The following is a 13,473-nucleotide window of genomic DNA, read 5'->3' as shown; positions in this document are numbered from 1 at the left end:
ATCAGCTTCACCCAAACTAGGTAAAATGCAACACTTACATCATGTAGAGGGAAGGCAGAATCATAAACCCCTTTGGCTAGCAAAGACGTAATGCCTGAGACAGAAATGAGAGAGAATTTGACTATCTGTAGTTAAAAATATTTAATGAAACAAATTAAATGTTAGTAAAGCAATCCAGTTTAAAATAGTATAGTTAGGAACATACCCATTGTTTGACAGGTCTGTGAGCAGGCTGTGCGCCTCAGAATTTCATAAACCTGCGAGAGAGCGTGGACACAACACAAAATACACCATCGTTCAAAAATCAGGTCTGTAAGAAGTTTTAATATTTTTGAAAAAGGTCTCTTCTTCTCATCAAGGCTGCACTTATTTGATCAAAATACAGTAAAAACAGTAATATTGTGAAATATTAATACAATCTAAAATGACTGTTTTCTATTTGAATATATTTTAAAATGTCATTTATTCCTCTGATGGCATGATCCTTCAGATATCATTCTAATATTCTGCTCAAGAAACAGATATTTAAAACAGTTGTGGTGCTTTATATATATATATATATATATATATATATATATATATTTTTCAAAAATATGACAAATTTGTTTTCAGGGTTCTTTGAATAGAAAGTTCAAAAGAGCAGCATTTATTAGAAATGGAGAACTTTAGTAATATTATAAATGTCTTTACTGTCACTTTTGATCAATTTAATGCATGCTTGCTGAACAAAAGTATTAATTTCTTAATAGACCCCAAACCTTTGAATGAGAGTGTACATTAAAATCTAACAAAGAATTGTAAACATACATTAATGCAATAGTTAACCCAGAAAATTAAAGTCCAATTTTGACCTATCATGGCTACTCTTTTAATATCATGAAAGTGAATGAGGATTTGACCAAAAATAACCATAAAATGGCCACACTTAACCAGTTAAGTTATTAACTGAATATTCAGCTTAGTTCTCTCATGTGAGTCCATGAGCAAATTTTATGATACTTTTATGGTGCTTTTCTATCATTTTTTTAAGCTTGAAAGCTCCAGTCCCCAATTCTTGCAACTGTACATGGAGAAAAATGGATCATTCAAAATGTCTCCCTTTGTGTGTTTGGAATGGCACGATGGTGAGTAAATGACATACTTTTAAATTTTGCGTTTGATACTCACAATTCGACCTCGGACTGCATTGCTGAACAAGCTGTTTTTTGACTTTATATCAAATCTGCAAAATAAAAGGAAAACAATTAGGCCAATGTGTGGGTTTGCCTATTGTAAATGCGCTTTTATGATAATCTGGATGTCTGCAAGCGCTGGCACTCACAGGTGTAGCTTGTCTCTGCTGAATGGCTGGGATAGGACACGTGCGCGCGGGTTCTGGGGCTCTGGTACACCCGGCTGGAACGGCTGATTGATCTTCGCCCAAAGCGAGCTTATTACGCCCATGAGCCCCGTCTTCTCTTTCAGCTGATACGTCTGAAAAAAACAAGCATAAGGGAACTGAAATGAAAGAGAGATTAATCCATTTATATCCAGAGCTAAAGACAGACGAGACACAGTAAGAGTTGAGACCAGGGTCAGACGACGTGACACCACAAGTGTAGAGTGGGAATATCTCGTTTTGAAGGCAAACAGAAGCACATGTATGATGCGGGTCCATATGTTTCAACAGCTAATCCACCATTATCAGATTATATCATTCAATACAACTCACAACCTCAAAGGACAAATCATTCTTTCAGGATGAAAGATAAATCTAAATGTATGGGGAAACACAACGCTAACAATCGTCTTAGTATGCGACCTATATGACAAATGTCCCTTGCAGGAATTTGAAAACATTTTACAAGTAATCGGCTTGTTGACTGTATAATCAGATAACATTTTTTTTCTCTGCAGTGTTCAGACTTTGAGAATTGACTTTTGGCATTACAACTGCTCTTAGACCGGGCCAACCCGGAGCACTTACAAAGACGATCATGGAGCCAAAGCGCTTAACCTGAAAAAACATGACACTCTTGGCCTGTGCCAGTGTCTATAGTTGGGGTGACTGTGGAGTCTGAATTGACAGACCAGTGAAACATTCTCATATGGAATAGAATTGTTTCTTAATATTGACATTAGCTTATTTGTCAATGCAATATGCAGTAAAATATCAAGTCATATAAATTATACATGCATGTATACATATGTACTGTATATGTAACATACATTTGGTTTTTCAGATTTGCTCTGATGGCAACTGTTTGGTGTTCAACACCTTTACGTTCACAAATGCAATGTGAAACATTCTAACACTGGAAGTGATCAAGCATTGCAGCATGACAGGCAGATCAGCAGTTAGCTAGAAGTGAGATTTCAGCAACAGTATAATGGTCAAATTTCATATTCTACTTTATTTTCAATATATTGGTTTAAACAAACACTGCATATATTAAAATAGCACGATGATTTACATTCATAATTAGAAACAAAAGATGATTTAAATAAGTCAGTGGAGGCATCATGAACTGGCTCTGACAAAATGTCAGAAGTTAATTAAATATATAAATACATTTGTAATCATCAATTCATGATATTTGTGAATAAATCAACTACTGTTCAAAGGTTTGGGGTTGGTAAATTAAAAATATATATATAAAAAAATTATTTGATCAAAAATACAGTAAAAACAGCAATATTCTGAAATATTACGATTGTAAAAAACTGTTTTCTGATTATATATATATATATATATATATATATATATATATATATATATATATATATATATATATATATATATATATATATATATTACAAATTTTCATTAATTCCTTTGATGGCAAAGCTGAGTTTTCAGCATCATTACTCCAGTCTTCAATGATTTCTGAAGGATCATGTGCCATTCTAATATGCTGATTTGCTGATTATCAATTTTGAAATGGTTGTGCAGATTAATATTTTTGTGCAAACTATGACACCTATTTTCAGGATTCTTTGATGAATGGAAAGTTTAAAAGAACAGAATTTAACAAACATTATAAATGTCTTTTCTTGTAAATTTGTATCAATTTAATTCTCCCTTGCTGAATAAAGGTATTTACACTGATCCCAAGCTTTGGGATTTATCTACAATTGATTGGGAAAATAAAGTGGCTAGAATAGCTTTGCGGTGTGACAATAATAGGATCACAATTCAGCAATCAGATCTATTGCACACATGGTTTAATTAATCTCAGGAAATCTTTCCTGTAAATTCATGAACAAAAGTTCAATACAAAGATCAATACACTAGCAAAGTAAGGTTGTGGGTTTAAATTACCAGAGAACACATAAGTTATATTGGATAAAAGGTTCTGTCAAATGCATGCATGTAAATTGTGTATCGATACATGTTTTCTGTGGGCCTGTTTGAGAGACAGATCAGACTCAAACTTAGGTCCCTGAGAGCTTTATAAGTGTCACAAATTATACATTACACACAGCATCACAGCTTTATACTTTCTTCTCAAATACAGCTTTTTTTATGTGTTTTTTTCCCCCCCTTTAGAATGCTTCATAGTGACTGACCTTTTTAGTGGGCACTCTGATCTTAAGAAGTTCTGCCTCACGACTGAGAACAGACCAGGGAACATGAAGACGAGTAAACCGGACTGTCCTCATCTTGAAAGAAAAGGAAAGAAAGAAACGGCATATGTTTAAAGAGTAAAGCACCATTGACTATGCAGTTCATGTCATTTTGGTTTGCAGGATGCAACTGAAAATTTTGTTCTAGATAAGGTGATTTAGCAGTCTTGATTAACACAAGCAGGGGTGCAAACACACACACACACACACACACACACACACACACACACACATACACACACACACAGAGGCTATAAGAAGCAGCTGTTGCTAAAATGGTCTTATTCAGCGTGGATGAGTGACACAGACACACTCACACACAGACACATCAAACACAAACACCTCTGGCAATGAGGATCAACCATAATCTGCCTTTGGGATGGAGACAGCAGCACTCAAAGTTAATCCACACACACAACACAAATGATCTACCACATCACACCACCAACAATCAAACATACACCCACGTCACAGCTTTCACCCAGGATTTCGCTCTCATCACTCAATCTTTATGCTAAAATGAATCCTGGGGCAATTATAAGTTCTGTACAGACATAAAACATAAGAATATGCCTTTGCAGCTTAGAATTTATAATAGTTAGTTAAGCAATAAGCAACATACAAAAATCACTTGCAACTATATGCACTTGCATGGTATTATTTGTTGGTTTGAATTTCATTTATGCTGATTATAACAATGTGTTTAGGCAGAGGATTTTCATTATATTATTTATTATTATTATCATGAAAAAAATAAAAATAAATAAGAATGGTCCTAAAATGGGCTTTATTTTCTTTATGCAAAATATATATATCTCACAATATATATCCGGACATTTCTTCCTAAACATTCACCCATATAGCATGTAGTGTGTTCTTAAGGTGTACTCAAACCTGCATAATAACAATAAGAACTATATTTGGATTTATGAGGGCATTTCCTCAGTATAAGCTAGTTTTGTGGGAAAAAGCTGCATGAGTCAACCAATCTACTCCTATTTAGAAATACTAAGCTCTCCCTGCTTCAACTTGGGAAAATCCATGATGCGGGGGGAACCAATCATCACTTTTGACAACCACATTTGTGTCTTTCGCAAATATCTTGCCTGGGGGCTACTGCTGCAGAGCTTCAGGAAAGCAAAAAAAAAAAAGCTTTTTGGCAGCTGTTAACTAGTATTAGAATATGCTGCATTGCTTGAAAATGAAAACTAGCTCCCTCTCAAAACAAGATAGACTTTTCTTAATGTGGGAGGGTTTGGGGTTTTCTAAACTGGGTCTCCTCTTCTTAAGTTCCAAGGTCACATTGGGAATCTTTTGATTGTGCTCATTCTGTTAGTATTGCACTCAAAACTGAGCTCATCCCTGATTATTCATGGCTCAACACATGAGATGATGATATAGTAATATGTTTGCCAGGAAACTGATATAGATACATGCATGGCCGGACAAGAACACACATAGGCTATGTTCGGAATAGCATACTACTATGCTACTCTTTTGCAATCTGTATATTGTCTGGCCTATTATGTTAGTAAAAACATAACAAATCCCATAATACACTTCAACTTCCATAACCATATGATGAATAAACTGGAAGTAACTGCATTTTACCTTTTTCTTGACTTATTTGATCAGAGTATTAATTGAATTTTAAGACATTTTATACAAGATGGATTTCTAAATGATAATTAGATACCACTAGCGAAATTACATACACTACTGTTCAAAAGTTAAGGATCAGCAATTTTTGAAATTAAGAAATTAATGAAGAAAAAAAATACAATTATTCAACAAGGACGCATTAAATTGATCAAAAGTGACAGTAACGACATTTAAAACGTAAAGACACGCATAAAATATAATTTTAGTTACAAAGACATGCTGTTCTTTTGAAATCCAATTAGCATTTTAAAACAGGAATAAAATGCATTATTAAATATATGGTTGTTTTAATTATAATTTTAATTGTAACAATATTTCACAATATTATTATTTTTGCTGTATATGCTGCATATGTATATAGTGAGATCACAGGACAAAATTGTAGCATATTCTACAGTTTTAAATATTATGTTTCACATATTATTTAAGAATTAAACATAGTAGGCAGTATACTGTGTAGTATGCAGTATGCTAGTATTCCATTCTGAACATACACACAAACCTCTTTGTCATGTTCAATCTCCAAGCCTTCCTCCTGAAGTCCTCTTTCAAATTCCTCCCTGATTTTATCTTTTAGTCCATCGGCGGGTTCCGTCCCAAGCCCCTCCTCCAGCACCACCTCCGAAATGTCGCCCTTCGTACTCCTGCGCGAAGGGGTGGGGCTTTGAGACGGCACGTTACCGTTAGAAACAACAGAGAGGCGGTGTTGGAGCTGACGTCTCTTGCAGTGATATACGAGAACGTAGTCCACTCTCCTCTGACCATCTGCAAAACACAGCCCTCCACCTGGACCGGGGCCTGGCTCCACCTGAAAACACACAACCGCATCTCAGTGACATCTAGACACATCTGCATAGCTCTGCAGAGAAAGGCAGTGCATTACAGATTCTTGGAGATCTCTTAAAGCTGCATAGCGTGTAGTTGGCAGTTTCAGCTAAAAACTGAGGATCTGGGTCATCCACTGATTGGCTGGTAGTTCAAAGCAGTTGGATGTTTCCTGTCATACTCACGTTTGATTAGAATTCTGCTTTTGAGGAAGGTGCATAACTAGGACGGTCCCTGAATGGATAAGTGCGTCAGCTGAAATTGCCAATTGTGGTTTTCATAATGTTCTCTCGACACGACAGAAACATCCCCAGAAACATTATGTTCAAATTATATAAGATAATATATTTTCCCTAAAGTGAAAAGGAAATAATACAACTTATAAAAATTTATATTTTCAAAAAGCTTTTGAGGTTTGCTTTTTTACATTGTGAGATTGACTTGCACATGGATTCTGGAATCTAAAGCCGCTTTCCGATCAAGTAGTTACAGGAACTTAGTTCCAGGAACTGTCCACTTCTAAACAGTTCTAAGAATACTCTCCCCCAAACTCGGTTTTGCTGTTTGCGTTCGCACTGGCCAAGTGGCCATAGGAACTGGTAGGAGGGGTAAGGGAGTGACGCAAGCACGGTGACTTTTATTTTGACGCCGCGACAGACCTTTATTTTGGCGGCGCTGAGAACGCCAGAGCAAACAATGCTCACATTCTCTGTGTTTATTAGTTAGCGATCTGTCTAACACAGTACTGTTTAATATGTTATTAGATAGAACTGTTATAGAAAGTAGACAGTATATGAAAAAAATAGATTATTAGCCTATGCCGTGTGGTTGATGTCCAGTGTTGCTAGCTGGGCAGATAAACATAATCATGTCTGGCTTGGTCCCCTCAAAGTTACGTTGGATTTTCTCTTCAGCATAAAGGTTTAGAGACCCATCTTTCACTGTTTTCCATGTTTGTATAGTTCGTTTCTGGAGTAAATATATAGGCTATAATCTGTGTGTTTACATATAACATTTTAAAAATGGCGGGTGCTGGTGTTCCGCGTGCGTTCGGCCAATCAGCGTACACTAACGTCACGGGTAGTTCCTATAGTGCTGGTTTAGACCCTATTCTGAAGTAGGACCTAAATTAGTTCCTCCAAATGCAGTTCCTAGAACTAAAATCGTTCCTAGTTCCTGCGGTGCAAACACGCCGACATCCGGGAACTTTAGCCAATAGTTCTAGGAACTGTGAAAAGGTTCCTCCGGTCGGAAAGCGGCTTAACAACTGTCCAGTATTGATATGAGTTTTTCAATGGCTCATGCCGATATCTAGAGATCTTTATCTGTGGGTCCAACAATCTTTGTGCGACCAGCCAACAACTTAAATTCATTTTCTTATGGCACTCTTAAAGGGTAAGTTCACCACAATGAAAATAATCCCATTATTTACTCACCCTCAAGCTGTCATTGGTGTATATGACTTCCTTCTTTCAGCCAAACACAATCGGTGAATGGTACCATTTTTTGAAGCCTAAAAAAGTGCATCCATCCATCCTAAAAGTAATCCATACGGCTCCCGGGGGTTAATAACGCCCTTCTGAAGCAAAGCGATGCATTTTTGTACGAAAAATATCCATATTTACAACTGTAATCACTGGCTTCCGGTAACGGCGGCTGTACACGAGTCTAGTTCCGATGGAAGAGTGACCACTAACCCGAAGCATGACGTATTGACGAACGCAGAAGCGCAGAGGATAGAGCAAAACAAAACACCGGTCAAGAATTAGCTAATGATTACAGTATATGAAGTTAGAATTATGGATGTTTTTCTTTCACTTTAGAAGGCCTTTATTAACCTCTGGATCCATATACTGTACATTACTTTTATGATGAATGGATGCGCTTATTTGGCCTTCAAAAAAATTGCACTATTCACTCCCATTATAAAGCTAGGAAGAGCCAGGATATTTTTTAAATATTCTCTGATTGTGTTTGGCTGAAAGAAGAAGGTCATATACACAAAGGATGACTTGGGGGGTGAGTAAATTATGAAATAATTTTCATTGTTGGGTGAACTAACCCTCAATTGACCCCTGGGGGGGCTGTAAAGGCCATGACTATTTTAATGAACATTAACTAATGATCTAACCAAAACCATTATTTAATGCAATAATGTTAGCTTCTAATTTAATAAAAGAGATTAATGCCCGTCTATGATAATAAACAACATTTCATGATAATTCCTGCATTAGACAACAGAATCCACACACCGTGTCCTCAGCAATGTCGTTGGCATCATGCCCGCTGCTTGCCATGCCCTGCTGGCCCAGTTCAGAGATATCTCGGGCAAGACAGCGGAGTTTCTCGCTCTGCATTGAAGAGGACTCACTTCTCATGGCAGAAACACGCATGCGCTCGGGAGCCCCATTCCAATTTTCTGTTAGAGAAAGAGATATTCACAAGTTAGGTTTTTAATGTTTATTAATATCCTGCTAAAATTATTGTATATTGCTATTTTAAATCTTTTCTTTAGCTCTTTGCTTTGACAATATTGCATGCAAAACAATCATGCCAATAAATAGATTGAAACTGAAATGGCACTGAGAGAGAGAGAGAGAGAGTGTTAGAGAAAAGACGATACGAAAACCCTTTCAGCACCAAGGAGAGCGAAATAATTGAAGGCTGTGCGTCAATGATCAAAACCTGTAAACCTGACTGTAAGCCACACACGTACACCTCTATTCTTTTCAAATATACACACACTTGACTAAAGCGTCACTTAAATATGCCTCATGCCCTCAGGTAAACAAACACAGGGATTCATGACTCTTAAGAGAAAGCTAAGCGCATTTACACTACCTGGCCAAACCATGCATCCCATCACTGTCTATTTGTGCCTTTACTTCCCAGTGCTTTCATATCAAATCACAATTTCCATTCTGTCGTCAATGTGAAAAAAAGAAAAAGAAAGAAAGAAAAACAAATCAAAGTGCATTTGATTTCTTAAACACATGGCGTCAGTGGTGCTTGAAATAGCTCCAGCTTATTGCCCCAGCTAATTATACAAACCCCTTACGACACACTGAGACCTCTCTTTGTTTTCTAAAGCAAAAGGATGAATTCTAACACTATTAGTGACATTAATGAGTGGTAAAGTGTGACAGCCTGTCTGAAGGGGCAAATAATGGCGCGCGCCTTTCACTGCAATTAACATGAACGACCAGTTTGGTGCCCCTCAAATGTTCAGTTTTCATCAGATCACGCAAAAATGAAATAACAAGCATGCATCTGCAACAGTTAAATATAAAGCGACAATGAAACTAGCCAATTTGTTGAAGAGACAATTTCATAGATCTATGCAGCAAATACATTTCGCTTTGACTCAGAGAAAACAATGCTCGCGCACGGCGCGCACAAACAACATAAACTGGAGTGCCAGGGCTAGTACTCACCCGTGGCAGAGGGCGACCTGTTCAGTGCCATGTTCATGTTCCCGGTGAGATGGTGGACAATCCGCTCGCGGCCCCGCGCAGCTTAACGCGCTCGAGCTGCTGCCGTTAATACCGTGGAGCGCTCGAGACGCTCAAACTTCCAGCGAGAGTCGGACACAGCGCGCGTGCACCGAGAGAACGGTGACAGCCGACACTCCCCCCCTCCCCCTCAGACACACACTCTGTAACTCTAACACACAAACTCTAAATGCAAGAATGCAAATCCAATTCAACATGCAAAAACCGATATGCCCCATGAATTTGTAATGTATTTTATGATCAACAATCAAACAAGAATTCAAGTTTTGACATAATTTACTTACCTCATGTTATTCCAAACCTTTATAACTTCCTTAAATTAAACACAAATGGGATGTTGTCGCCTCAAACACTTTCAACACAATCGTTAGGATCAGTGACATAAGTTAACAGGAGGCGACAAGTGAGGGAATGACTCATTCACACAACCGATTCGACCAGGTTTCGTGTTCTTTATTAAATGTACTACAACTATACTAAGATACTACTCCAGAATGAGCGTTTAACATTTCCTCACAGTTGGTCAGCAGATGAATCGTTCATTCGGTTCGTTCACGAACGAGATGACTTGTTCATTCAGTGTTTACGAATAAAAAGTCGCGATTAATGTCCCCCATTCAAAACACTTGCTGCGACCAAATTTCTGTACAACTTTTGTGTGATTTCTCGACCGACGATGGACGTAATTTAATTGTATATGTATCTTTACTCATTTAGTTATTGCTGTTTCAAATTGTAGGCTACTTGCAAAAAGTGAAATCAAAGGTTCGTTCGAATTTCCGCCATCTTGATATGTCCTTTGACCCCGCACGTGTTCTTTGACTTTTCATGTAGGCTACTAAACACGGTGGTAGTACATGAAAAGTCAAAGAACGCGGTATAATAGAAAACCATTTCAGCACTAAGGACAGTGAAATAATTGAAGGCTTCAGAGAAAGCTAAGCGCATTTACACTACCTGGCCAAACAATGCATCACATCACTGTCTATTTGTGCCTTTACTTCCCAGTGCTTTCATATCAAATCATATAATTCGATAACACCAACTGTGAGCATAATTTACTCAAGTACTGTTTAATCACACAGATTTTTTATTTTGCATTTACACCAGTTTGCACGATTGAAAAGAAGAAGAAGAAAAAAAAAAACAAGCGGCACAACTTTTTAAATCAGACAGATCCTCTGTATGGCATCATTATGGTATGGGTGCATACTTAAGAATCAGCGGAACTGTTTGAATACTGCATATTCAGACATAATTGTTTAATATACTGCTTTTGCATACTATATACTAGGGAACACGCGGCCACGGGTAAAACTGCTATGGGCCCCACATGGGTGGATGTAAATCCTAATGGGGGCCCAAATGGGCAAAACTGCTATGGGCCCCACATGGGCTAACCCACTAGGGGCCTGAGTGGAAAGCCCACATAGGGCCCCAAAGGGTTTGCCCTTGCCCACACTGTCCCACAGAAAACCCACACTTACCCACAGTGGGCCCACACTGGCATGTTTGCTGGGGGGAACTGACGCATGGCAGTTGTCGTCATGCACTACATTAGAATATGCAAATAAGATTTGAAAAATTGGATAACAATAGCTTTAAAACCATGTCAGTGGGCAGTAGATAATTTTTCTCTCCTCATCTCCATCACTTTCTTTTTCTCTTTGTTTTTATCTTGCCCTGGCTCTTCACCTCCTAAAGGCTTTGACTGATATAGGCTTTTCATTTTTGTCTGTGTCAGAGAAGAAAGTAAGCATGGGGTCTCAGACACGTTGATTTACTGAGGGCTACCAGGAAAGGTAGGTAACTAAGTTTATTAAATTCATTCACAATATGTACACATTCATTATTGATATTATGCCTAATGCAGGGCCGTAGACAGGGCTTTATAATCACTGAGGTCCTAAATTTGAAGTTGTTGGGGGGTTAAAAAATTTCTGATCTACGTGCATTTCAAGGCGCTTGAAGGCCGAAAAATTGATAAGAAATGGCTTTAAAATCATGTCAGCGGACAGTAGATTATTTGTCAATACCTGCTCTCTCCTTTCTTTTTCTCTCAGTCTCCTTATCTTGTCCTGTCTCTTACCTTCCTAAAGCTGGGCTTTTATATTTTACAGAAGGCTACAAATTACACTCACCTAAAGGATTATTAGGAACACCATACTAATACTGTGTTTGACCCCCTTTCGCCTTCAGAACTGCCTTAATTCTACGTGGCATTGATTCAACAAGGTGCTGAAAGCATTCTTTAGAAATGTTGGCCCATATTGATAGGATAGCATCTTGCAGTTGATGGAGATTTGTGGGATGCACATCCAGGGCACGAAGCTCCCGTTCCACCACATCCCAAAGATGCTCTTTTGGGTTGAGATCTGGTGACTGTGGGGGCCATTTTAGTACAGTGAACTCATTGTTATGTTCAAGAAACCAATTTGAAATGATTCGAGCTTTGTGACATGGTGCATTATCCTGCTGGAAGTAGCCATCAGAGGATAGGTACATGGTGGTCATAAAGGGATGGACATGGTCAGAAACAATGCTCAGGGAGGCCGTGGCATTTAAACGATGCCCAATTGGCACTAAGGGGCCTAAAGTGTGCCAAGAAAACATCCCCCACACCATTGCACCACCACCACCAGCCTGCACAGTGGTAACAAGGCATGATGGATCCATGCTCTCATTCTGTTTACGCCAAATTCTGACTCTACCATCCGAATGTCTCAACAGAAATCGAGACTCATCAGACCAGGCAACATTTTTCCAGTCTTCAACTGTCCAATTTTGGTGAGCTTGTGCAAATTTTAGCCTCTTTTTCTTATTTGTAGTGGAGATGAGTGGTACCTGGTGGGGTCTTCTGCTGTTGTAGCCCATCCGCCTCAAGGTTGTGCGTGTTGTGGCTTCACAAATGCTTTGCTGCATACCTTGGTTGTAACGAGTGGTTATTTCAGTCAAAGTTGCTCTTCTATCAGCTTGAATCAGTCGGCCCATTCTCCTCTGACCTCTAGCATCAACAAGGCATTTTCGCCCACAGGACTGCCGCATACTGGTTGTTTTTCCCTTTTCACACCATTCTTTGGAAACCCTAGAAATGGTTGTGTGAAAATCCCAGTAACTGAGCAGATTGTGAAATACCCAGACTGGCCCGTCTAGCACCAACAACCATGCCATGCTCAAAATTGCTTAAATCACCTTTCTTTCCCATTCTGACATTCAGTTTGGAGTTCAGGAGATTGTCTTGACCAGGACCACACCCCTAAATGCATTGAAGCAACTGCCATGTGACTGGTTGATTAGATAATTGCATTAATGAGAAATTGAACAGGTGTTCCTAATAATCCTTTAGGTGAGTGTATATTATAATATTAATTCACAAAATGTACACATTCATATTAACCTTGCCTGATATGATGAAAACGGCTTTTGTTAATGTTTTTTGTCCCCTCACAATGACAGTAAACTAATTATTACATTACATGAATCACGATACATAGCCCTATTTTCAGTTAAAAAGTGTATTAGTTTGCCTGATTATTTCTGTCGGTCTAACATTTATGACCATTTAAAAAAATTTAGGGGGGCTAGGCAGAAGTTTAGGGGGGCTTCAAAGTCATACAGTATTGGAAAGAGTGTGAGTTTAGTTTTGGGTGCACTACTTGAAATCTTTTTTATATAATGTTTTGACATTTCAACTGGGTCAGTAATAGCCTATGCTTTTAAATAATGTCCAAACTGATTTGTAGCATATTGTCTGCTTGGATAAACCTGGGGTTATGTGCTTTGTTTAAGAGCACAGTGGCGTTTTCTTGGGTCACTTCTCAACAGAACTAAACCTCAGAGACTTCACCATTAAACAACCACTATCTTA

At 38.2% G+C, this 13,473-nt stretch overlaps 1 protein-coding gene across 1 annotated transcript in view; it reads right to left on the bottom strand.

Annotated features, from left to right (window-relative positions):
• Window positions 1–9,564, bottom strand: part of ano2a (anoctamin 2a) — a gene marked incomplete at both ends in the record, with an annotated part of 33,583 nt that extends 24,019 nt beyond the window's left edge. The window contains 8 exons of the mRNA XM_081373023.1: window positions 39–94; window positions 206–257; window positions 1,168–1,222; window positions 1,322–1,473; window positions 3,550–3,642; window positions 5,771–6,076; window positions 8,346–8,512; window positions 9,528–9,564. Coding sequence (XP_081229149.1) covers window positions 39–94; window positions 206–257; window positions 1,168–1,222; window positions 1,322–1,473; window positions 3,550–3,642; window positions 5,771–6,076; window positions 8,346–8,512; window positions 9,528–9,564 — 918 coding nt within the window. The remainder of the gene's footprint in view (window positions 1–38; window positions 95–205; window positions 258–1,167; window positions 1,223–1,321; window positions 1,474–3,549; window positions 3,643–5,770; window positions 6,077–8,345; window positions 8,513–9,527) is intronic.
• Between the last annotated feature and the right edge of the window lie 3,909 nt (window positions 9,565–13,473).

This window comes from Scardinius erythrophthalmus (genome assembly GCF_964197995.2).
Source record: "Scardinius erythrophthalmus genome assembly, chromosome: 8".
NCBI classification, from domain to species: Eukaryota; Metazoa; Chordata; class Actinopteri; order Cypriniformes; family Leuciscidae; genus Scardinius; species Scardinius erythrophthalmus.
This window is presented reverse-complemented; position numbering and strand designations above follow the sequence as displayed.